This window comes from Castanea sativa, chromosome 12 (genome assembly GCF_040712315.1).
Source record: "Castanea sativa cultivar Marrone di Chiusa Pesio chromosome 12, ASM4071231v1".
Taxonomy (NCBI): domain Eukaryota; kingdom Viridiplantae; phylum Streptophyta; class Magnoliopsida; order Fagales; family Fagaceae; genus Castanea; species Castanea sativa.
Window position 1 is genome coordinate 438,866 of NC_134024.1, and position 26,917 is coordinate 465,782.

Sequence of the window (26,917 nt, forward strand, 5' to 3'; positions counted from 1 at the left end):
AATGTTGCAAAATTTTAATTGAAAAAAAAACTCTAACTTTTTTTATGGTGGTTTTAAAATATTTGGACATTGAAATAGGTTTTTTTTTTTTTTTTGAACTCCTGAAAATTCCAAATGTTAACTTTAAAATTCTTAAAACATCTTTTTTTTTTATATATATACAAGATAGAATTCTACTCTAGCCTAATTTAAGTGTATATGTGTGTGAATCCCTCTTGAAGACTTGAACCCCGGTCCTTGCCCCCCCCACACCCCACACCCCATAAGCACTTATACTTATAGAGTGAATCGCACCAAGGGTATGTGGTGGTCATCTTTTTTGTTATAATGCCTAAAACACACTAAATTTTTCATTCAATCGTATAAAACAATTCATTATCCATCTTCTTCTTTTTTATGAACATTTAATTGCCATGAGTGCCACGAGTTTAGCAAAGCTCCGAATTGGTGAAGCCATTTTTTGGTAATATCAATCACTAAAAAAAGGCTAGAAGCCAAACAAAGAAACCATTCATTGACTCGAGACTATAAAAAATAACAAAAAAAAAAAAAAAAAAGGAATGGCACGTTCAAAAAAGTCACGCGTAACAAAATTGAAAGGAAATTTTGACTAATAATAATACTACTAAATGCATATAATTTTCTACCAATAATACTAGTAAATGAACACTTTGTCATAATTGTCCTACAAAATTTATAGTAAATAATAAAAAAAATTAACTAGTTTATATAATAATATTAAACAATTAATCACAGTTTGCCACATAAGACAATTACGCAAAAACTGCTCGAGCCGGAGTAATATAAACCCGAGAGGTGCTACGTCCACAATATTTTTACAACAAATCATAGGTGGTTAGTTGTTATTAGTTCAAATTTGAACCTAACACTAAGATTACTTTTTTGCCCCAACAATAACAACCAGTAACATCCTGCCACTTAAAATTTGTTGTAAAAATATTGTGGACATATCATTTCTCATATAAACCCGCCACGCCACGTGTATGACAAAAAAGCTAGGGCTTAGAAATACTTCTTGTCAAATTTGATACGTATAAAAAAAAGGCAATAATCGCATGGCCTGTGGCACACCACGCTCTTTTTCTCAGCCACCTCTTCTCGAATATTCTTCTCTTCCTAGAAATTTCAGCAACTCTCTCTCTCTTTCTCTCTCTTTTAAAGCCTTTCTCTTAAAAACCTTTCCTTTTCACTTCAACTTTCTTGGCTTCCAGTAGAAGAACCGAAAAGAGAGAGAGAGAGAGAGAGAAATGGCATCGTTTTCTGAAGCTCCACCTGGCGATCCAAAGGTCGGAGAGAAGATCTTCAAAACCAAGTGCGCTCAGTGCCACACCGTTGACAAAGGCGCTGGTCACAAGCAAGGTATTTTTTTGTTTATTTATTTTATACATTCGATTTGGTTGTGGCGTGTTTGGATCTGAGTGATAAATTGAAATTCAAAGTTTGTGACTTTAGCTCATGTATATTGGATTTTTGTTGTGTGGTTTTTGATCTGTTGAGATCTGTTTGGGTTGAATGAACTGTTTTTTTTTTTTTTTTTTTAATTATGAGGATGTTGTTGAAATGAAATTTGCTTAGATCTGACTGGTTTTGATCCGAGTGATCTGTTTGGCTGCTTAGAAAGTTGAAGAAAAAAATAAAAAAGAAGAAATTTTTTTTTTTTTTAAATTTCTGTAATGTTATTCTCTGAATAGAAACAGTTTTTTGAGCTGGAATTTATTTTTGAAGGCTGTTTAGTGATATGGGAATTATTAAGTAGTCTTAAAAATATAATTTTGAAAAGAAAAAAAAAAAAAGTAAGATTGATTTTTTGTAACATGAGAAAGGTTTATTGTGTAAATTATGAATACCCAACAAAAATTGGTAGCTTAAAGGTGGCTACTTTCGCCTGTTGATGCGGGATGTTTATCAATCTTTGGACATGAGATTAATGATTAAACTCATTGTGTTTTGTTGTTATACATATTTTATGTTATAACTTAAGGATATGTCACTTTATGGGTGTGTAAAACTTTAGACTTTGAGTGATTCTTACCTGCAAAATTTACTTGTTGGCGGGTCAGCTTTAGATGCCAATTTTAAAAGATATGGACTGTTTTCCACATTTATAGCTAGAAATGAATTATGAAATTATTTGGATTTTTAATTAAGAAGTTTGCCTTGGTTGTTGTTTGATTTGTTGTTTAATGAGAAATTTCATGTCCAATTTCAAGTTTTGCTAAAATTCACAATATTTTGCTATTTCAAGGATTTCATTACTAGGTTGGGCAATGATTTAAATTGTACAACAAACAAACTATCTTTGGCTTTTTCTTTCTTTAGATGATTGCTCTGAGAAAAGTAAGGTGCCTTATGGATATAACTTCATGCAGATGCACTTGTTAGTTTATTAATAAGTTTTGTAAATATGCTTTAGAATTTTTTGTGCTAACTTCTTTTTGAAAGCTTTTGTGATCACTACTCTCTCGAAAGTTTTGGAGTTGTGTATAAAAACTGTTCTAAATTTTCAGGTCCCAATCTGAATGGCTTGTTCGGAAGGCAGTCTGGTACAACTCCTGGGTACTCCTATTCAGCTGCTAACAAGAACATGGCTGTGAATTGGGAGGAAAAGACATTGTATGATTACTTGCTGAACCCCAAAAAGGTATGAATCAACTCAATATAAAAGACACTGGCATAATGTTAGAAAATGCAATGATCACCTTGCATGTGTGTGTATGCAATAGAGAGAGTAAACTGAAGATAGTTTATCTACTTTGGGAATACCGCCTTGTATGTTTTAGAGAGCGGTTTTTCATTGGTGCAAGTATATGCATTTGTGTGTGATAAATTCTTTTGGTGCGAGTATATGCATTGAAGTGTTTTGTTGTAACTTTGATAAAACAAACATGGCCTAATTCTTTTGTTTTTTGTTTTGTTTGTGCAGTACATTCCTGGGACTAAGATGGTATTCCCCGGGCTGAAGAAGCCACAGGATCGGGCTGACCTCATTTCATATTTGAAGCAGTCTACTGCATCTTAAATACTCCCAGACTTTTTAGTTCCCCAATTCCATTTTGCAGTTGTTGGAGATTCACACAGTGCGGATAAAAGCACAATTTTTTACCAATAAATTAGACTATTTAGGTCTGCAATGCTCGTTTGTTTGTTGAGCTTTGCCTAGTCATTGCGTCCGAAGGAAGAGGTTGCTGTAATTGGCAAACGTAACATTCATTTCAGTTAGCTTTTCATGAATATTTCCCGATAGACTGTTGGGCTAATGATAATTTTATTTTGATTCTTGATAATGTTCGTCTGGGCTTAAGGATTTAGTTTCTGATGTCATTTCCCTTGAACTGAAAATGTTGGAACTGAAAGTGATGATAAGAATGAACATGTGGTTGGGTGCTTCTTGGTATCATGCCCTTTTTCCAAAAAGGCCCTACGTTCTAGATGATGAAACTTTGCCTTATGTGTATATATTCTGCGAAGTGGGTCATATGGTTGGAGCGAGCAAAACTCGTTCTTGGGGAATTTTTTTTAACTCTATTTGGATGGGTTTAGACAAAATTTTCTCTCTTCGAGCTCTCAGATCAATGGTTGTCAAATTAATTTATGGATAACCTTAGACAAAATTTTATCAATGGTTTTTCTATGCTTTCTTACTGTCCATGATAACAAAGATGGTAGGAGGAAACAAAAACTTGAAATTGAAATGATTTCATAAGTTTAGAACTTTAGATAATCTAATTAAAAAGTTGCAAACTAATCTGGATTTTTATATATAATTTATCGTTTTTTAAATAAAATGAGTCTACACAACCATGCAAAACACACACATGGTAACTGAATAATCGACATGTATATATTTTTTTTGCATGCATCCTTAATTCACTAGTTATAAAGACCCTTTTAAAAGAGTCTAATTATATATATATATATATATATATTTGTATGTATGTATCCTTAATTCACTAGTTATAAAGACCCTTTTAAAAGAGAGTCTAATCTCGCTAAAGGGTTATTACAAATTTACACAAACGAGATACTACTGGGTTGCTACTTGAGAGTTGAGTAGAATCTAAATGCTTTGATTAAGGTAATATCATACCATTTGAATCTTTGATCCTCTCAGTTTTTAAGGAGATTATAATGCTTGTATTAGCAGACCTTTGTGAAATGATTTGCTGTAGGCTATGATTGCAAATTAAGCTAGAACCTCTAGTAAAGAAAACAACTGGAAATATATACTAAAGCTTTGGCAAATCTCAGAAAATAAACAACCAACATTGTATGCTTATCATTATTTCTGACTCTCCATTAACAACCTCCACCCCAAGAAAACACCCCCTACCCCTCAAACACCCACAAAGAAAAAGGGGCAATAACTGAGAAAAGGCCGAAGTCATGGAAAAGGTTGCTCATCGTGGAGGAGGTTGTCATCATTTGATTTTCCAACATCAGATTCAAGGTTGAGGTTGGAATGGCCGGCGGAGACCTGGTATCTGCAAAACATTTAAAAAGAAGATTTGAGTGCTAAACTGAAGAATAACTAATAAGTTAAAACTGACAGATTATTGTTCATTGTCCTAATTTCCTGTGCCAGGTTAGACATCTAATTCCAAAGACAACCTAGATGACAAAATAGAATTGTAGAATACTATCTTCAGATCATGCACAATGCTGCACCAGCACATTATGTAATTTCTTGCCAAGTTTGCGCCAAAAAAAGGACTTGTATGGAAAAATACAGAGCGCATAATGAGAAGTTGGAAACATTTCCTAGCAAGGCATGGAATAGATTATAGATGACAATCAGGAGTGTAACAATAGGCCTAAGGTAAGCCCCTCAACAAATAAGGCAAGTGTCTCACAAGAACCAACAACTCTTTTTTTTTTCAACCCCTCAAGGTATGGGCCAGTGGGACACCCCTGAGGAGTAAAACCCCGAATGCTTACACACCTCCACTGAGCAGGCATCGGGGTATATCATGAAATGCCTTAGCTAAGAGTCAAACTAGAGACTTTTGGGATTACAGTTAGTCTAGGCACTCTCCACTGAGGCACTCCGGGTGGGGGCTCACAAGAATCAAAAACTTTGGAGTTGGAAGCCTTAAATAGACATGCCAAGCCCCATGGCATTACACCAAGCATTGCTTCTACACGTGAAACTTTTTATTATTATTATTGGCAAGTTACACACACACCCAATGACTCTTGAACCCACAACCTCACCCTCCACCAAGAACTTTTAGGTGGAGGAGGTAGGCTCATTGGTGCTTCTACACATGAAACCTTAAAGTCAATGATCTCTAAGGTGGAATGCACAACTCAGGTTTTGAGGAAATTAAACAAAAAAACTAATTCCTACAGAATACCAGAATCCCTTTCCTAGATATCATATTAAGGAACAGAATATGGATACCAACCTCAACTCCATGAGGTCCTATACGGTTGCGAGAGATAAAATTCAGTACCAGAGTAGCAAATTCTTCAGGTACATCTTCCTGCAACAATGTGCAAAATAAAAGTTAAACAACTTTCAGAAAAAAGAGAGAAAAACAAAAAGAAATGCACCATGAAAAAATAACTAATATGGACCTGTATTGCATGCCCAGTATGTCTAACAACCACCATTTGAAACTTGCCTTGCATTTGACCAATTGTGAGAGCTCTGTCACAAAACAATACAAAGAATTCCTTAGAAAATCAACCAGACCAATTTCAATTTTATGAGACCAGCCAGAAAGTTGTTAAAACGGTACAATAACTGAGATAAAATACTGATGATCTTGTTAAACTTCAATAGCTTATATAAGGCTAGTTTAGCGGAAAGAACCTGTCCAGTCTGTCTGTTCCAGCTAACAGCAATAACTTTGGGGCAGTACATGACAGATATTTTTCTGAAAGGCCTTCATACCTGTATGTAAATAATTTCAGTAGTTGAATTGATGTGAAAATGCCTTACGTAACAAAAGCTACCATTGTTACATGCATGGATGTAGCATTAGGACAGTTAAACCACAGTATCCAAGAATGCAAAATGAGACAATCCATCTCATATACACACTGAAAAATTAGGTATCAAATCTAATAACCACAAGCACCGAATTAGGCATGATCACTAGGTATGTTATAAAATACTAATAATAATCATACCAGCCCCTCCAATATTGTTCTGTCTCTACAAGACGAGCTCGGTGAGTATAACTGCAGCACAAAATTAGAACAATGCCTGTTAGGTGCTGCACCACAGTCTACGCTGACTAAACCATGATAGGCCCAACTGGTCATGTAAATGGATAAAATTGTGGAATCCAGGATACTTGAAAATATTCACAACATAAAATGTATAGTTACATTACAGAAGCATTTACCATTTCTTTGAATCATCATACTTCAATGTAGCAGGGATGGATACACGGGCTGAATCCACGTTTCTCAAAGAGCCTCCTTTTATGCTCCATTCAATCTACAAACAAATCTTTCAATTCATTATGACTGCCATACTTCAGCAGTGAAAATAGGCTAACACAAAAAAATATCACTTCAACTTAGAAACTGCTACTCCAACATTGTGTGAAAAATAATGTTGGCCCATGAGGCGTCAGATTAGGGCATCACCAATCTAAGATTTCTACATACAATTTCTAGAAAAAGTAGTTCAAGACTTGATTTGTTCATCCTCCAGATTCAATTTTTTGATTTTTTTTTTTAAATTAATAAGTAAAATTTAATTTACAAAGCTAAGATATCCTCTCGCCTGCTTTGCCCCACCTGTCATTTGTCAAAGACAAGCAAAGCAACAATGAACAAGCAAAGATATGATTTCTCTTGCACCATGCTCGTACAGTCTGAGATATAAGTGCATAACAGACTATGAATTTAGGTGCAAAATTTTCTAATGTATAGACCACAGCTAAAAAAGATGTCAAAAATTATTGTTTGACTTTCAAGGGATAAACCCATAAAGAAAAAATTATGGCTTGTGGATTAAACTTCTACAGCTACACACAGTCTCCACCATAAACCAAGTAACATAGAATACTAACCCCAAGGGGTACCACAATTGGCTACGGACCAGGCATCATGAAGCGGAAATCACCAGTTTAAATTTCCATTTCCCCTTCCCTTGGGGTCAAAACTCACTTACCCAAAAAGAAAAAGAAAAGACAAGAAAAGTAACATAAAAAACTAGACAAGAGGTACCGCTTTTTCAATGCTTGAAAAATGCTGCATCCGGCTTGATAAGATTTTCTGCATATGAATCAATGAAGCCATAGCTGTTCCCTGAAAATTTTGTGATTGTCAACATAGCTTCAATGTGCCACTGATAAGAAAATAATCACAGGCAGCGGCGACAAGGTCATATTGTAGAAAGCAACCTCCACAACATCCACAACAATAAGTCCAGCCAAGCTCGGCAATGATTTCTTTGCAGCAACATGCACGGCGACTGAGCCTCCCATGCTGTATAATGGTTAAGTTAGTCAGATCAATGATAATAATTAGTTAATGTAGCAAAGGAAGTAAAGTGTAATCAAACAGAAGAATTAACTAAGATTTTTAAGTTTTGTTAATGAAAACAAAGCAAAATAAGAGTACATAAGCGTCACAAATACTCTCCACTCTCCGAAGGGTAATCTTAAGAGAAATGTAAAAGTCTACATTCACTATTAAAATGACAGCATATAAAAGCTAAGCAAATTATGCAAATTCATATTCTGCAAGCAACCAATAAAGATTGTAATACTACTGATCCAAAAATAAAAATTGTAACCCATCAATTGAATTGTTCCATAAATCTCCTATCTCCAACAAAACCTTACAAACCCTCCCTTATGCTTTATTCAATAAAACTTGTTGGAAAACCTTCTATCAACACCAAAACATCCATCCTGTAATAATATCTCTTTACCAATTTACATAGTTCAATTACTCTTCATTCCACCATATTTTAGTATTTAATAAACATTTATTTAACACCTCCTTACCCAACCCCTGAAAATTTTAAAATTTCCCTTTTTTCCCCCTCTCTAAAAAGACTAATTACCCCCTTCTCTGAACTAACCCTCTACACAAAACTATCACTAAAACATGATTCCATTTTATTCCTAAGAACATGAAATGACATCACCAAGCTATCACTATTACATGAAATTGTACATAACACCCTCTCCCTATCTTTTCTTGTATGTGTCCATATACTTTATATGGATTAATTGCTTATACAAAACTAAAATTTTAACTTTATACTATTAGGAAAATACTAATACATCTTACTGAAGAAAAAGCAATCAGACCAAAGGCATTGAACACTTTTGACTTGTAACTAAATTGTCACTTCATCAATGTACCCATGTATGTAAACATCCCCCCCACCCCCTCTCCTTTCTAAAAGGATTTCTGCTAACCAAGAGAACTATAAAATACAAGAACATTAGATGGAAGGAGCTCAACCTGTGGCCAACAAGTACAATTGCAGGGGGTGAATCTCCATACATTTCTTTCACCACAGCCACAACATCATCGCACATAGTCTGCAAATATGAAAAGTACCGATTTTCATGAGTAGACTATGACAAAAATATATATATATATATATATATATATATATATATATATATATATATATTTAAAAGGGGGCAAAAAAAGGCCTAAATTACGTGACCAGCGGAATACATTTTCTGCTGTTTATATTTACACCTCAATAGAAAGGTCGAGTTCATTTTCTGCTGATGACTTCCCATGTCCTCTCATATCCATTGCCACTACCCGAGCTTTCTCCTTGATTATACTCGTTGCCAACGCAAATGAAAGCCTGGCGAAAGTACAACATGAAATGTAATCAAATCACATTGCCATAGTTTAGCTAACATTACATATAGCCAATGATCTCCAACTCAAATGACAACTCCTTCCCTTATAACAGTAAGGTAGACGACAAGATCATAGATTCAAAACCCACTGTATATACACAAGCACACACGCGCGCGTGAGTGTATTAAACAACATGCACTTTAAGAACGCAGAAAAAAAAAACATAAATTCATAAAATCCTCAAGATCAAATTTTTTTTCATAAAAAATCAAAACCCAATTTTTTTTATCACACAAAAACACATATTCAAACTTTTTTTTTTTCCTATGAATGGCAAAACAAACAATCATTCTGAAGCACACACATTACACAACTCAGAAATGAATTAATTCAATCAAAGCTCAAACTTTTAACATTTAAAATGAAAGCAATGACATACCCAGAATAGCCACCTCCATGTAAACAAAAAACCACAGGGCCTTCTGTTCCCGCCATATATACATGAAATACCTAAAATTACAAAAACACACACCAAAAAATAAAGCTTTTTGTATTAGAATAAAAAGTGCACCAATTGCTGAGACTGAGACTAACATTTTCTGTATCTTTGATACGAATGTCATCCTCACGATCAAAATAAGCCGACCAATCCAACGGTGCGTATTTCTGTAACGAACTCCTACAGCAAAAACCATTGAAATTTAGAGAGAGAAAAAAAAAAAAAAAAACACGAAAACAGTGAATTGGAGAGTTAGGGGAACTCACGGAGTTGGAGGGCGAATTGGAATGGAGGCAAAGGCAGAGCCAGGTTGTTGTTGTTGATGTTGATCTTCTGAGCCTGAGGTTTCTTCTTCGGAAAGCGTGGTGAGGTTAGAGGAATCCATTTTCCTGAGGCAAATGGATTGGAATTGGAATTTCAAAATCCGAAGGAATTTTTGCTTTTTCCTAGCGATCGATCAAAGTGCTTCTCAGTTTTCAGTTCTCTTTTGTCTTTATTTTAATAGTAATATATTTGGATTTGGTTCTTTAAAATTACAATTAAAAATACATATATCCAATTTCTGATATAAATGACCGGCCCATCTTTGTTTTTTTTAAATGATTAATGGGCTCCAAGCCCAAAATAGAGGCCTTGTCTTTCATGCTCGGCCCATAGCACTAAAAGTTAACCACTCCTATTAAATACTTACTTAATTTTATGTTAAATCTACTCTACTCTACTCTACTCCACTCCCCCTCCCTCCCCCTCCATCCAAACAAACCATTAGAGTAGGCCTGTCCGTTTATCTACGGGCACCAACTGAAACCGGTCTAATTGCACCGATCTGCCCTCTTCAAGGCTTCGCAGAAGGTTTTCGACATGGTAGCAGGGCCGACCCTAGGCTTAGGCCAATTAGGCCATTGCCTAGGGCCCTCTTACTAGAGAAGGCCCCAAATTTGGAGGCAAATTATTTTTTTTATTTTTTATATATAAATATTTTTTTGGAGATATTAAAATATTTTAGTTTACATCTTTTTTCACAAGGCTTAAAGAATTAAGTAATGTTAGAGATAGAGATAAGATAAATTTAAATAGAATTAAGTAATACTAGAGATAGAGAAGAGACAAATTTAGATAAATAGGTTTTACAAATACACGTGTTACTAATCACAAGTAATTCAAATAAGAAAATGTTAAAAATACTATAAATTTTACTACATAACTTTTATTTATTTATTTATTTTTATACAAGATGAAAAATTCTACTCTAGCCTAATATAAGTATATATGTGTACGAAACTCTCTTCTAGAGATTTAAATATTGGTCATTGCCCCCCACACACCACAAGAACTTATACTTATAGAGTGATCACTGCACCAAGGGTGTGTGATAGACTCCATAATTTTTATAATTTGATGTGACAATGAATATGATAGGTAAATTTCAACAAGCATTTTTGAATGAATATTTGCAATTGGTGATATATCTTTATAATTCTCATGTTGTAAATTTTAAAATATTTCTAGTATTTTTGTAAACCTTATGTCATTGATCACATTCATTACAATACCAGTTAGTTTGTAGTAAAATTTGTTATAACTTCATCATTTTCTCAAAAACAAAAATCATATTAAAAAGTAAAAAAAAAAAGAATTTTAAAAAAATTATTATACAAAATGCTAGTTAAATATTATTTAAGTGATAACATAAAGACTCCATTTGAAGATTTCGCCTTAGGCCTCCAAAACGCTTGGGTCAACCCTGCATGGTGGTCGATGGCATCTCTTCAGTACTAACGTTGAACCAATGCGGTCATCAGCACCGAGATGTGCACACCACCGAGAACCGAACCGACTCGAGTATTTTTTTTTTAAATATAATAACATTAGCATGTCAAGAGGACTAGAAAGTCCGGAATAGTCTCAGTCAGGTCTTGTCTAAGTTGTCTTGCATTTTCAAAAAAAGAAAAAAGAAAAATGATGTCGTATATGGTTACTGTTTAAGTCACTATGTAAGATTTTTTTTTTCTTGTTTGCTCTCAGCTACACACGTCTTGTCTGAGACTATGAGACTGAGTTGTCTCATTCTCTCATTTTTAAACTTTTGCTCTCGAACTCAATCATTCAGCCACCTTCATTTTCTTCCAAACCCTAATCCCGCCAAACAAAGTCTAGTGTTTCCCTCTCAATCTCAAAATCTCATTCTTCCACCTAACCATATTTCTCTTCTCTTTTACTCTCAGTCACATAATTTTTCTTCCAAGCCCTAATCCCGTCAAACAAATAGTAGTGTTTCCCTCTCAATCTCAGATTCTTAGGCTCCTACCTAGCCATTTTTCTCTAATCTTTTGCTCTCAACCACATAATTTTTTTCCATACCCTAATCCAGTAGAACAAACAGTAGTTTTTCCCTCTCAAATTCTCTATTTAGCCTCTCAGTTCCACCTATGACCTAACCTTCTACTCTTTAAGAACAAAAGCTCTTAGTCTCACACTCTCAAGACTTATCTCTGATTCTCAGTCTCAGTCTCACTCTCTCGCAAAGAAAGACTTTCCTCTTAAGGTCTCACGGAATTCCTAATCCCTAAGTCAGTCAGTTTCCTTCTCATCTCTGTTCTCCACCGTGGCTCTGCCACTATGTAGTTATGTCTTTGGTGACCCTAACCCCTAATTTTTTTGGTTTTATTTTGAGGTTACTAAATGTTTCTTGTTGATTCAATTTTTTTTGGGTTATTTTCTTGTAATTTCAGGGGTTATTTAAAAGATTCAACTTCAGCCTAGTAAAGGACTAAATCTCAAAGGTTTAAAGAGTTCATGGTTATTTTCTCATATTATTTATATATATATATATATATATTTTTTTTTTTTTTTTGAGTTCTCTAATGTTTGATTTTTTTTTTTCTATGCTATTTGATTTTGTTTTAAGGGTTATTTTTTATTTTGTTTTCAGTTCACCACATTGTGTCGAACTTTCATGTTTGTGTTTGATTTTGCTTTTAGTTTTTTTTTAAGGTTCACTCATGTAATTTGCTGTTTGATTTTGATTCTAGGGTTCAAAGATTGTAAATTTATTTGTTGATCATCCTATTGATTGATTATAATGTTGTGATTTTAGTTTATTATATAATGCTATTATGGTTTTAGTTGATTATCTTGTTGTTGTGATTTGAGCACGGAGTAAGCTGCGTGTATTGTTTTTGTTTACTAATATGTTATTAAAATTAGTGTATGACTGTGTGTTTTAGTTAAGGTTGCTTGCTTAATTGATTTGTTGTTGCTTCCTTAATTACTATGTATATGTGATTGTTATTTATATTGATGTAATTAGATTATGACTGCTCGTGCTTCTTCTTCTACCCCTCCTACTAGACCTACTCCTAGTCCATGTACTGAGGCTAATCAACCAAACACACATTCTCCCATTCCACCATCAGATGTTGCGCCCCCTCAAACACAAATAAAAATTCAACAAGCTACTATTAATGGTGGTAAAGAGCTTTCTAAGATTTGGGATCATTTCTCTAAAATAGAAGGTTGTGGCCCCTTTTACCTTAAGTCACAGTGTGGCTATTGCCAAAGGCGTTATAATTGTCACCCAAGAAGAAATGAAACATCTGCCATGTGATCCCATATAAAATCTAGTTGTAAGAAATACCCCTATAAGAGCATCTACAGCTGGAAATTCCATCCTATCCTATTTTACAATTCCAAAAAGTTACTTTATCAATTATACAATATCATTTTACAATATATCCAACATCCTAAAACTCTATTATTTTACCATTTTATTAAAATATTATTTTTTTAATCTTTCTTTATTATTTCTTTCCAACATCCTGCCAATCAGAACCACCAAAAACCATATCCTACAAATCAGAACCACCAAAAACTATATCCTACAAATCAGAACCACCAACCAAAAAAAAAAAAAAAACCACATCCAGTGGGTAGCAACCAACCCCAGCAACCTGCAACAAACCCGGCAAAGAAGAGTCTCTGCCACCAACCCTAGCAACTTGCAACTAGCCACTGCCAGCCAGCCACCACCACCGGTGGCAAAAAAAACCCCACAAAACCTCAACCACCGTGAACCTTCTGTGACCCATTCCAAACGCACCTGAGACCCACAGCCACACCCATCTACAACCCACGAAACCTCACCTGAGACCCACCTGAAACCCACAGCCACACCCATCTGCAACGCTCGAAACCTCACCTGAGACCCATCTACAACTCATGAAACCCACGGCCACACCACCTGAGACCCACCCACCATACCAAAACCCAGCAAGCCACAAATCACAAAACTGACAATCCGATCTCACCTCACAAATCATAAAAGTGGCAACCCAAACCCCACGAATCTGATCTCACCTCTAATGCCCACGAATCCAATCTCACGCCGATGCCTATGAATCCAAAATATTATTTGCTTATACCGTTTAGCTTCTCTAGCATGTTGGGTTTATGGGATGAGTGAATTGGTAAAGGGATTTGGGGATGGGTGAGGGTGAATTGGCAGAGGCTTGGTGTTGGGTTTATGAGATTAGTGATCGGTAAAGGGATTTGGAGATGGGTGAGGGTGAATCGGTAGAGGCTTGGTGTTGGCGAAGCTTGACAATGGCGAGAGAGAGAGAGAGGATGGAGAGAGCGAAAACCCGGTACTAGAGAGAGAGAGAGAGAGAGAGGGGCTTGAACGGATTAAACAATAGTATTGTGTTTTGGCATAGCGCTACAGTACCATCTCACCTTTGAGATGGTACTGTAGCACTATGCCAAAAAAATTTGGCCTTTCCCAGTTTTACACTTCCAGTTGCTGGCTTGGTTTTGGGCTTGAATGCCAAATGTAGTTTGCATTTGGCATATTGCAAGCCCACTGTGGATGCTCTAAGCGTGATAAATGTCAAACCACTTTGAGTTACCAAAGTAAAAAAATCAAAAAAGAGGGAAAGTGTGTTAATGAGTTGGTGTTGAGGAATTTTAGTGTGAAAAGACTAAGGATGGTCTTGGCTAGAATGATTATAGTTGATGAACTACCTATTAGGTTTGTTGAGCATGGCGAGTTCATTGATTTTATGGCAAAGGTAGAGCCTAGGTTTGAAGTTATCTCTCGTGTTACTATTGCAAGGAATTGTCTTAGACCTTACATTAGGGAGAAGGAGAGTTTGAGAAGGGTTTTAATGGTAGGTCAAAGAGTGTGTTTGACAACTGATACTTAGGCTTCAATCCAAAACCTTAATTACTTTTGTTTGATTGCATATTATATTGATGTTGATTGAGTTTATCATAAAAATATTTTGAATTTTTTTCCTAGTACCCTATCATATGGGTGAGACCATTGGTAGGGTGGTTGAGTTTTATTTGCTTCAATGGGGGATAGATAATATTTTTACGATTACTATTGATAATGCAAACTCAAATGATGTCGCCATAGACTATCTTAGAAGGAAAACAAAGGATAGGGTGGGTAGCCTATTGGTTGTGAGTTCATATGCGTCAATTGTGCAAGATGTGCCCATGTTTTGAATTTAATTGTGCAAAGTGGGCTAAAGGACCTTAATGAGTCAAATGTTAAGGTTCATAATATAGTGAGGTATGTGAAATCATCTCCTAATAGATTTGAGAAGTTTAACGCATGTGTTGAAAAAGAAAAAATTCAAAGCAAAAGTTTGTTGTCCCTTGATGTATCTACTAGATGGAATTCAACTTGATGTTAGAAAGTGCACAAAAGTTTGTGGTTGCGTTTGAAAGGATGGTGGAAGATGATGGACATTTCCTTTGTTATTTTGAGAATCCATTTATTAGTCCCCCTTGGTTTTTAGATTGGGAAAATGTAAGACTTTCTACAAAGTTTCTTGGTATGTTTTATGAGCAACTTTAAGATTTTCTAATTCTTTATTTGTGACTACTAATGTGTATTTTCATAAGCTTGTTAGTCTTCAAGACCAATTAAATCAATTGTGTAATAGTAGGGAGAGATCCTTTTGTTAAAGGGTATGGCACAAAGAATGAAATTTAAGTATGATAAGTACTGAGGAAGTGTTAATAGGATAAATATGATGTTGTTTGTGACTGTTGTGGTTGACCCTAGATATAAATTGACATATGTGAAGTTTTGGTTTAAGCAATGGTATGACAAGGAGAAGGCTGATGAGTTAGGATTGAGAATTAGGGAAGCTTTGAATAGATTGTACAAGCACTATAGTGGAGTAATGGGGACCCCATGTGGTGCTAATGCTAGTGGGACTAGTGAGTCTAGTAGTAGTGATGTTGCTGCCATGTCCTCCATGCTAAGTGGCTTTGGAAGTGCAAAAGAGAGGATGAAGAGGTACAATAACATATACAAACAGCACTTAGCAGATGAGGATAGTGTAGAATGCAAATCTGAATTAGATCGATACTTGTTAGAAGTTAGTGTAGATATGGAGACGGAAGGCTTTGATATTCTTGATTGGTGGAGGGTGAATTCTTCAAGATATAGGATCCTTTCTCAAGTTGCCCGTGATTTTTTGGCAATTCTCGTCTCTACTGTTGCATCAAAATCTACATTTAGCACATGGGGTTGTGTTTTGGATCCTTTCCGTAGCTCATTGTCTCTCAATACTGTCGAAACTTTGATTTGTACACAAAATTGGCTAAGGTCCAAGGATTCAACTAAACCAATTAACCTATGAGAGGCAATGGATGAAGTGGAAAACTACGAATTTGAATTGGGTAATGTGTTTATGGTCTTTTCTAATTTTTTTTGCTTTTGTTATTTATAAATTCTCTTGTATTTTATTTGTTATTTATTTATTTGTGAGTTATTATTTATATGCAATTTTTTTTTTCCTTTTAGAGCTTGTACCAAAACCCACTGTGAATACAGATTTTGTTCTAGATTGATTTGGAAGATGAGGTTGTTTTTTGGACTTAGCCACCTAAAGTAACTTAAAAATTTTATGTAATTTGCTTATGTTTGTTGGTTGCTATTTGTAATGGTGTTAATTGTCATTTATTGCTTTCTACTTTCTACTTCTCATTATTTTTTGGGGATTGACATTGTAGGGATGAAGTTTTTTGTATATGATAATTTGGAGTTAGAGTTGTTGGCTGGCTGATTGCAGATATTTTTTGTGTCGATATTTTGCTGACTTAATCATGGAGAGGACCAAATTAGGAGTGTTTGGGTGCTTGGGCTACTGCTAGTTGCTGGTTTGATGCTTCTGTTGCTGCTCTCTCCTTTATTTTTGTTTACTAGATGCACACATGACAACACAAGCATTGAACACACACTTGAAAATTATTAGACTATTAGTCTTAGTAGACTAGACTATCTCCATTTTTTTGTGAAAAATATGTAGTTGTGTAGTGTACCAACTGTATATTCTGGGATGAGAATATATAGTTGGTACACTACACAACTATCCATTTTTTGAGGAACTATATGTGAGTAGCTCTAAGAGTTTAATAAATCTCAGGCTTGTTGATCAGCCACCCAAATTGAGTAGCTTTCAAGTAGCTTACTGCTCAAATTTAGAAAATCTTGAAATTTCAGCACCAAATTTTGTCTCTTTTGGGTACGTTGGACCGAAAATTAAAGATACGACTTTAAAGCATGTACCCCTTCTTTCAAAGATAGCATTTGGAGGGAAATATTGTGAATCAATTGAGTTTGATTCTGACCAACATGCAAGCTATCTCTCTCAAGTCTCAACTTGAGAAGCTTATATTATAATTTACCAAAGAAGTTAGTGCAAAGTTTTCTTATAATGCTTCCCATTATAATGGTGATGTGAAAACTTGTGACAGCATGTGTTAACACATTATAAAGTCAATAAATAGTCGGTTTTATATAATTAAAGATATAAAACAAAGTATATTAAAAACTATGACTAGTCATGATATTAGTTTTTTTTTTTTTTTTTTGTTTGAGAAAGTCATGATATTCGTTGATTACATATTTGTTATAGTGTTTTGTCCTTTTCGTTGCAAGTGTGATGACAAAGGCATGGAGGAATCATAATAATGATATTTTGACATATATACAAAATTTAATTCCTCTCGTTATATATTGGTCATTCTTTTTTTAGATTTTGTTTCCGGATTTAATACTTTAGCTTGATCGATTGACCTAAATGTAGAATACACGGCGGCTATCATATCACAAGTTCACAACCTTTTTGGCCATTGAAGCCGTTTATCAAGCAAGCTTTGCCCTTTGCCTGTGTACTAAGGGCTTAAGCAAATTGGAAAACAACCCAGATGGCAATTCAATTAGATCACTTGAAATTATTCAGCAAAAATCCCAAACAAAATACCCAAAAAAAAAAAAAAAATTCCCTTGCAATTAATATAACAAAGAAACCAATTTATTAAGACGCAAATAGAACTTAATAATAGGCTAAGGAAAGATAACCAAGACACTACCAACTTGAATAAAAAGACTAATGGCACTGCAAAAATTAAAACATTCCAACATGAACGTAGGTGCCGGAGTCTCGAGCGTCTGGTCTGAAATCCCAAGTTTTTCCTTGTACAAGCTCATGCAATTCAGAAACTTATTCACAATCAAAGTTCCAGCTTCCAAAGAGTTATTATCTTTCTCCGTCATAGAATAGTCGTTGTCATAGTTTTCAATTTCAATTCTTTTGTTCTTTATATCCTCTAATACCGCGCTCTTTTTAGTGTCTATGTCCTCCTACTCCTTTTGTTTCTTTATACGTGAACGCTTTGCCGCTTACTATTTGCTAGCACTTTCTTCTCCTTTTTCTCATCCATAAATCGATCAACACTAGACCCCGATGACATGTTTTTTCTCCCAAATTTGAAAGAAGATGAACTCAAAAAGGTGTTAATAAAAGTAGTAGAAGAAAATTCAAGAGTAGATGTAGTAAAAATATAATAAAAAGACGGATATAGAATGCAATAAGAGAATGGCATGAATATGACTGTAGTTCATTAAAGAACTCGAGAGAACTTTGGTTGTTCTAGCGAGATATCACTTAGAACAATGGAAATATGAAGACTTCGCTCAAGGAAGAACGCTAAAACCCAAATAACATATGAATGCAAAGAGAGAGATTAATATAATTGGAGCAAAATAAAAATATGATGGTAGGTTTGAAGATTGAGGACAAAGAATATTTATACTAATTCCTATGTATAATGTCGGTTAAAGAACAGCTTTATAATGTACCATGGCCTGTCTTAATTTGTATTTTTTTTTTTCAATAATTATCATAAATATTTATTTTTTAAGAATAATAATCCTATTCCTATTCGTACTTGTATTTGTATTTGTAGTTGGAAAAGCTATATACAATGTCGATTTATTTATATAAAAAAAAGGTTTTCTTTTACCACATGGTGACAGAATTTTGATTTACACGTAGCTCTTTAGGTATATTTTGGTCCTTAGTTGGCATTCTTATCTCTCGAATTATAAAAAAAAATAAAAAATATACTAGTTTTTTTTTTTTTTAGATTCATAATATATTATATTAGTAGTTGGCAATTTTATCTATTCTACGAAATTTAAAAATTAGATTATTTATTGTAGGCAAAAGTTAGTTTTTTTACGTACAGAATTGTCGTAGATAATAAATTTCTCATAGAATTAACAAGCTATATTCAATGTCGGTTAAAAAAAAATTATATAATGAACCATCGGTTGTATGTCTTTGTTTTTTTATCAAGAATTTCCGTAATATTTATCTAGATTACTAATCCTACTAGTGGAACTAGTAAGAGACTAAGAGTAAGTTGGAATTCCTATTTATTCGAGGTCGGTTAAAAAAAAAAAAAACCTATATAATTGACCACTGACCTTTTTTTTTTTGTTTTTTGTCAATAAAAGGTATTCTTGAAAACTCATGCAAGAACGTTGTCCCTGATTACAAACAAGAAAGAAGGTTCTTATTCTTTGTGTTTCTGTGTGGCGTTCTTGGATATTTATCACGGTTTTGTTTGTGGTGTTCTTAAGCCTTTTCAGCAGGTAAGCTAGAATCTCATGGTTGCTAGACTAGTGCTTCTCTCTCTCTCTCTCTCTCTCTCTATTGAAAATATTGCTCTTCCTTTTTTTGGGTTATATTTTACAGCTAGTTGAACAATGGACAATCGGGATTCAATAAAAAAAAGAATCTGTCATTCTCGGATCATATCTCTTCAACTAAAGGTAAATTCAAAGATTAAAAATAAAAACTTTTTTTTTTCTTTTCAATACAATTGAGGTTGTCATTGATTAACCTCCTTATCATCAATTTCTTTTTAGTTATTTATGGATAAAGTAATATTACTTTTATTTTCGTTATGTGAATTTTACTTATATTTGTGATGCTTCCACTTCATGTTTCATGAACATAGTTGCTATATATGTATACTGTATAGTGTGGGCCGTGTGGCCATCATTGTAATTTACATGTTGTACTTGATAAATAAACAAATTTAGGTAAAACTGTATATATTGATTTGGTCTATGTGCAATACATGCAAAAACTACCTTTAGGTACCTAGGGTTATTTAAGTTGATCTAATTAGCTTTTATGTTTATTTTGTTTTTTTTTTTTCCCTTCTTTTTCCTAACTTTAATCAGAGAGATTATCATACAAGCCTGTCTCAACCCTCTTAAAATACATGAGTTCCACAAATATTTTGAAAGAGATTTTTTGTCTTATAATAAAATACATTTTTCCTAGCTAGAATTGCTAGTTTATATGGCACAATATTCATTCTTCTATATATTATCATATTGACTCATATCTTGAAAGAACTTAATTACTTTAAAACATGTGGTGGCTATTGATATGATGGTAGTTTAAATTTTAAATGAAGCATAGATTATCATGACATTAGAATAGGTGGTTATAAATTTGAAGACATGCTAGATTTTAATGCGTATTGAATTCTTTGTTTCCATGCTAACTACGAGGACTAATTACAGGATCGAATAAGCCAATTACCGGACGAGATTCTTACAAATATCTTATATCGCTTGCCAGTCAAAGAAGCCGCAAGGACTAGTGTTCTTTCATATAGATGGAAAAATCTATGGACATATGTCCCTAGTCTAATAATCAAGGATTATATGTCACCACCTGAAATAGAATTGCGTCCTGTGAGAAAGTGTAGGTTCATCCTTGATGTTTTTCGTACATATAACCCTTCACAAGAACTGACCGTTTTACTTGATTACGATGGAACAACATCTAGTGATGTTAATGAGTGGATAAACTTTGCAATGGAAAATTGGGTCAAGATGCTTGATTTGAACTTGGAACAATATTACACTATTGAGAAAAAATTCCCTGTCATGAAAGATTTTCCTCTAACAAAACTGTTTTTGACTGAAGTAAATGTCATTGGAGAGGTTCTTGAGCATTATGTATCAAATTGTCCATTTCTTGAGGAACTATATGTGAGTAGCTCCAAGAGTTTAGTATATCTTAGGCTTGTTGATCAGCCACCCAAATTGAGTAGCTTTCAAGTATCTCACTGCTCAAATTTAGAAAATCTTGAAATTTCAGCACCAAATCTTGTGTCTTTTGGGTATGTTGGACCGAAGATTAAAAATATGACTTTAAAGCATGTACCTCTTCTTTCAAAGGTAGCATTTGGAGGGAAATATTGTGAATCAATTGAGTTTGATTCTGACCAGCATGCAAGCTATCTCTCTCAAATTAAGAAGCTTGTATTATATTTTACCAAAGAGGTTAGTGCAAAGTTTTCTTATAATGCTTCCCATTTTGTTTTTTCCTAACCTCTCCTTTAATTTGGAATATCATTTATATATATTGAATGTGTTTTTTCTTTCCTCTTAATTAGGTAGTTGACAGAACTTTGTTGTTCCCATACAAGCTTCCAGAATTTTGTAACCTCAAAAAAGTGGTATTGAAGGTTTACACTTACCTAGGTCAAAGCCTCCTTCCGTTAATTGCTGTTATAATTGCCTCTCCTTTGTTGAAGAAATTTTCATTGGAGGTTGGTTTCTTATTTTGCAGCTCACAATTGAGAAGTGTATACTGTTAGAATAATTATACGGTTATGAGTGCCATATAAATTATACGGAAGTATATGTTTGTGCTTGTATACATATAATTAATATTAAAGCACAAATTAAGTTATATGGTTAAAATCAAATTGCATGCTGATTTTACTAGATAATCACATGATTACTATTACAGTGATATACGTATACTTTGAGTTTTGAGTAGGATCAAGATATTTATTGTATGTTTTTTTTTCCATAATATATTTAACTTAATTTGTGCTCTAATATTAATTATGGTTAAAATCAGGTTGGCATGCTGATTTTACTATATATATATACTCAGATGATTGCATGCTATTACATATGATATGTGTACTTATCATGTTAATATGAGTAGCAACTAGGATCAAGATATTTGTATGCTTTATTTAATGATTGTTTGATTTGTGCTGTGTTTTGTTAAATGAGATAACTTATTTCCTTATGCTGTTGATATAATATTAAATTGACAGAATACCTTGACATCAAGAATGTAATCTACTTATATAATAAAAAATCAGGAATATAATATGACTTATCCATATTAATATCTTTTATTTTTTATTTTATTTATTTGCATGTGGCAGTTGGAAATGGATTTTAGTCATAAACCATCTGAAAATGAGGTGCGATTACCATTCAGTCCTTACTATGTTCACTATTTATATATGTTCTTGATCCTCATCTCTTTTTTTTTTTTTTTTTTTTTATGTGAATGATCATGCTTAACTCAAACAATTAATTATTTTACTTCAATATTTTTTTGGTTATTAGAAGCTAGTGGAAAATTACAACATATGGAAGGCTTCAAAGCATCCCCATCAATGTCTCAAGAAGATTAAATGGGTTGGGTTTGATGGAAGTGGAAGTCATGTTGATTTTGCTAAGGATTTACTTGACATCGCGGTCTCACTTAAGACGTTTATCATTGATACTGTTTATCCAAGTATAGCACTATCGGAGGACTACGCAGAATTTGTCAAAAGATGGCAAATAGCTGTTGTTGCTGCCTGTAAAATAGCAAAATTACATCCAGGGATTAATTATTTGATAGATTGTTAAGTTCAATTTGTGCTGAAATGTGAATTTAGAAGTTGATTTTAGTTTTATTTCATTGTAACAAGTGGGATTTGGACCCGAAGGGGGAGAGAAATTTAGTTTGATTTCTTGGTTTTCTCTAAAAAATTGCAAAAACATATATGCCATGCATTGAGATTTGCAAATTTTGTAACATGTCGTTACTCTGCCATGCCATTCATAATTAATTTTTAATTTAAGTGTATGATGATCTTGTGAAATTTCTATTTAGACCCTAATACACAACTTATCCCATTAAAGTTTAATCAAGTTGATATTTTATATCACAGATATGTAAAAATCAAATTACATATACCAAATCTGTCAAAGTAACAATATTTCAGAGATTTGGTAACAAATTGGAAAACTGAAGAAGAGCTTCATAGGAAATTACTATAAGGTCATCTCATAGTGAACGTGTGAACTTACACTACATGAATTCACTTCATGTTGGAACTTTGTAATTTCTTTAAAAATGGATTCGTGAAGTTTTTTTTGTCAAATATATACTGTTACCGTAAGAGTGCAACTCCAAGAGCAAGAGTAAGATCCAAAGGGGTGATAGAAGCTAATTAAGTCACAAACTTTGCACATCTTAGTCAACAAGTCGTGTTTTAAAAAAACAATTTATGACTGTCTTGTTCGAGCAAGATACATGATACTTTCAAGTTGCTTAATTTATTCATTTTGAGTGGGAATGAAGTTCGCTCGAGTGGCCTAACTGTTTCGCTCAAGCGAACTTTGCTAGATTGCACATCTTCCAATAGATTCAAGACTTGGTTGTTTTTTAACAAATAATCAATGATACAAACCATTGTTTGGCTCGCAATGGCAACCAATATTGCCAATATAAATTGATCTTTGTTGAACTTTCTTATTAATTTCTGTAGATTTTTGTTTGCATGTAGTACTTGTGGTGATTCATACAACTTTCTTATTAATTCCTCTCCTTTATTGCATGTTGCGGTAGTTCTACAATAATAAAAAAAATAAAAATAAAAAACAACAACAACAACCTTCTTTAAATATCCCAAAAGAATCGAATTAATATATACTAACACATTCATTATTTATTAATGTTTTTTTTTTTGAAGGATTACTTATTAATGTTCTTATAAGTGGCCTAGAACCTTATATAGAGCTCTATGAAATTGCATAATTCATTAATTCTCTTCAAAGAAAGAACCTAGGTTCAAGTCCCTTGACTTATTTTAAGGGGAATTAAATTCTTTTAAGTGGCAATAATAGCTTCTAATGCAATCTTATAAGTCAAATGTTAATGACTTTCTCTCAATCTTACATGCATGTTGAGACAACAGGGGCCTCGACACTTATTTGCTGTGAGTGTAGTTACAAATAGTGAGTTTATGGGCAACAAAGATAGAAAAATAGAAGAAATAATCATAAAAGAGTTAGTTGAAGCCTTGATAGAGTTGATACCTATTTGTTGTAGTAGAGTTAAAGATAGTGGAGATATGTAAAATAGAAATAGAAAATAGAAGAAATAATCACACAAAAGACTAAGATTTATGTAGGATTCTGAAAGTCGACATACTAGGAATAGTAGTACAAGTTGAATCAAACTAAAATACCAATCGGTTTTTAGTGTAAGCGGAGATTGAACATCAAATCTCCTAATCATTACTATATTAATTTATAAGTTCTTTTTTCAGTAAAATAAATGTGTTTTTTTTTTTTTTTTTTGGTTTTGAGATAACAGTTAGAAAAATTGTATTCCGAAACAATATGTAGTCCGTATACAAATTAAGTAAAGCACCTGGGCATACTTCCCAGGCTAGGCAGTAGCCAATAGCCATACAAATCACTACAAAAAACGCGGTTTTGGGCCGCGTTTTTTAGCCGCGTTTTCGTAAAACGCAGCTACAGACAGGGATTTTGAACCGCGTTTATTAAAAACGCAGCTCCAGGAATGACAAATAGCCGCGTTTACTAAACGCGGCTATAGACCCGCTTTGAAGCCGCGTTCTTGGGGGCTGAGGCTGCGTTTGGTTGGGTAGGACTATAGCCGCGTTTTTAGAAACGCGGCTATAGGGATTTTTTTATTTATTTTTCATTATTTCTAGAGCTGCGTTTGATTAAACGCAGCTCTAGACATGTTGAAGCTGCGTTTAATTAAACGCAGCTTCAACATGTTTGGAGCTGCGTTTAATCAAACGCGGCCTAACATTTAGTATAAATAAAAAAAAAAATCCCTAAATTAGATCGCTCTCCCTAAATCATCTCCACCCGCTCCTCCAACGTAGAAGAAGAAGAAGAGTGCGTAGGTTAAGCGCCGTTGAGTCGTCCTCAATGGGGAGAATCGGCGCCGTTGAGTCTTCGTCTTCGACGGCGGGTGATCGGACGGTTGCCGGTGGTGGTGGTGGTGTTGTTGTTGCTGCTAAGGTGGATTTCAATCTGTTGGAGGAGGAGTTTCAGGTACAGTTAGCCCTAGCGATTAGCGCTTCCGATCTCGATTCGCGTGAGGATCCCGAGACCACTCAGATCGACGCCGCGAAGCTGATTAGTCTCGGTGGCTCCGCTTCTATTTCCGATAATCAAGCCCTCGTTAAGTTTCTCTAACCCCGATATTGGGTACGGTACCTATCAATTTCGAATCTTTATCGTTCTTTTATTGCAAATTGTGTGTGAATTTGAAGCTTCAATCCAGACCGATTCATCAAAAATTGGGTCTCGCCTAAAATGGATTAATTGCCATGGGTGATTTATTTAACAACATATTAAACCAACAACGATTTTAATTACAAACACTGTATTCTTTTTTCTTTTCTTTTTTTAAAAATTATTTTTGTTATGGGAAGATTGAGAACTCTTAGTGTAAAGAAAACAGTTCTACATCATGAGAGAGTCCAGTAAAATGAAAGTGAGGATACTGTTCGATCCAGGTGACAAAATCCTGGATATTCCTTTTTTTTTTTTTTAACCCATAATTGTTTGCTTTCTGTGTCTTTATGAGTCAAAATAATTACTATATTAATGCATATATAAAGATTGATTACAGCCTTAATTATCATGAAAAAACTAACAACGTGATTCAGTTCATTTTCTAATTGGTTTTAGACTTCACTCTAATCAAAACTGAAATTTTAATTAATTTATATTATACTCGTACTGATTTTGATAATTTTCACAGGAATTGAAATATGCGAGAGATTTGCCACAATGGCAATAATTGTGAACCTCGTGACATATTTAGTTGGCACAATGCATCTTCCTAGCGCAAGTGCTTCCAATTTTGCATCAACATCAGGGGGCACAGCATATCTTCTAAGCTTGTTTGGAGGCATTGTTGCAGATTCTTTCTTAGGCCAATATTGGATGATAGCCATTGCTGCTACAATTCGTGCAGGGGTGAGTATACTTTTAGCATGTTAACATGCAATCGTAATGTGATATTTATATGCTACACCTTTTTCTTTCTCTTTTTTAAATTTTAATCCAAGTATTCCGCTTCCTTGCTTGCTAAGTTCTATATTTGATAATTGTACTAATAGATTGTCAACCGGGATAATAAATTAGGGAACGTGTTTGTTAGCCATATCCACTTCTCTTCCAAATTTATGCCCGCCTCCTTGCAATCCTACTTTATCCAACAAATGCGTAGAGGCCAATAGTCTTCAAATGGGCATTTTCACCATGGCTCTGTATTTAACTAATATAGGAGTTGGTGGAATAAAGTCAAGTGTTGCAGGGCTTGGAACAGACCAATTTGATCAAAATGATGATAAGGAAAAGGCTCAAATGGCACATTTCTTCAGTAGGTTCTACTTTGTTATCAGCTCAGGTACCTTATTGGTAGTTATAGTACTTGTGTACTTACAAGATCAAGTTGGAAGAAGCTGGGCATATGGGATTTGCTCCTAAACCGCTAGATCTTACTTGTATTTTATTTAGATTATTGTACAATGTTACTTATGGTTTGTGGTTTATCAAATTGTTTCTCATTTTATGTGTATAAATCTGTCAACTATTGTTTGCTATATGCATGGTGTGTTTGATAAAATGCCTAAAAAAGATTGTATTATGTGACACAAATGAGGCAAGTTTTGGTTTTATTGGATGATTTGTTGACATAATAAATGTTCTTTTCTTGACTGATTTGAGTTGCATTATAATAATAACTTTGTGCTAGCATATTTTAGTTGCTATGACAACATAGTCCTTAGAAATCAGCTATCTTTAACTTTTTCATTGTCCCCTTCCCATTGCTTGCATGTCATTTGAATTGACATGCTATGGTTTATGAAAGATTTTGAGCACTGTGCTTAGTCCTAAGATTGGCCTTAAGTTGAGGTTTTGTATTTGCTGCCTTGAGCTTCCCTTAAGTCTCAGGGGACTGCTTTTCTACTTCTATACTTTTTTGCTTAATGCATAATAGGTTCTCTCCATGATTGCCTCTTTTGAATGTTTGAGTTTCATAGTTTGTGTTTCACTTGGGAGATTTTTTTGTTTTTTTTGTTTAGTACTTATGGTTGTTTGCCTTATACATGTCCATAATATTTTGTCATGGTACAGAT

At 34.0% G+C, this 26,917-nt stretch overlaps 2 protein-coding genes across 2 annotated transcripts; one reads left to right on the forward strand and one right to left on the reverse strand.

Annotated features, from left to right (window-relative positions):
- The first annotated feature begins 1,061 nt into the window (after positions 1 to 1,061).
- LOC142620896 (cytochrome c-like) lies at positions 1,062 to 3,305 on the forward strand. Its single transcript, XM_075794204.1, has 3 exons — positions 1,062 to 1,380; positions 2,529 to 2,662; positions 2,945 to 3,305. The coding sequence occupies exons 1-3, from the start codon at positions 1,269 to 1,271 to the stop codon at positions 3,038 to 3,040; spliced, it is 342 nt and encodes a 113-aa protein (XP_075650319.1). The 5' UTR covers positions 1,062 to 1,268; the 3' UTR covers positions 3,041 to 3,305.
- Positions 3,306 to 4,222: 917 nt separating this feature from the next.
- On the reverse strand, positions 4,223 to 9,794 carry LOC142618788 (uncharacterized). Its single transcript, XM_075791809.1, has 13 exons — positions 9,583 to 9,794; positions 9,412 to 9,496; positions 9,257 to 9,327; positions 8,704 to 8,818; positions 8,458 to 8,537; positions 7,383 to 7,467; positions 7,207 to 7,287; positions 6,375 to 6,469; positions 6,157 to 6,207; positions 5,837 to 5,917; positions 5,599 to 5,671; positions 5,427 to 5,504; positions 4,223 to 4,502 (listed from the first exon to the last, which is right to left on the reverse strand). Exons 1-13 carry the CDS (start codon positions 9,699 to 9,701, stop codon positions 4,464 to 4,466), a joined length of 1,053 nt encoding a protein of 350 aa, XP_075647924.1. The 5' UTR covers positions 9,702 to 9,794; the 3' UTR covers positions 4,223 to 4,463.
- Positions 9,795 to 26,917: the final 17,123 nt, after the last annotated feature.

Coding starts and splice junctions, on each gene's coding strand:
- LOC142618788 (XM_075791809.1), bottom strand. CDS start 9,701: ATGGATTCCTCTAACCTCACCACGCTTTCCGAAGAAGAAACCTCAGGC. Junction 5,918..6,156: donor GAACAATATTGGAGGGGCTG/GTATGATTATTA, acceptor ATTTACATACAG/GTATGAAGGCCTTTCAGAAA. Junction 4,503..5,426: donor TAGGACCTCATGGAGTTGAG/GTTGGTATCCAT, acceptor AATGTTTTGCAG/ATACCAGGTCTCCGCCGGCC.
- LOC142620896 (XM_075794204.1), top strand. CDS start 1,269: ATGGCATCGTTTTCTGAAGCTCCACCTGGCGATCCAAAGGTCGGAGAG. Junction 1,381..2,528: donor AGGCGCTGGTCACAAGCAAG/GTATTTTTTTGT, acceptor CTAAATTTTCAG/GTCCCAATCTGAATGGCTTG. Junction 2,663..2,944: donor ACTTGCTGAACCCCAAAAAG/GTATGAATCAAC, acceptor TTGTTTGTGCAG/TACATTCCTGGGACTAAGAT.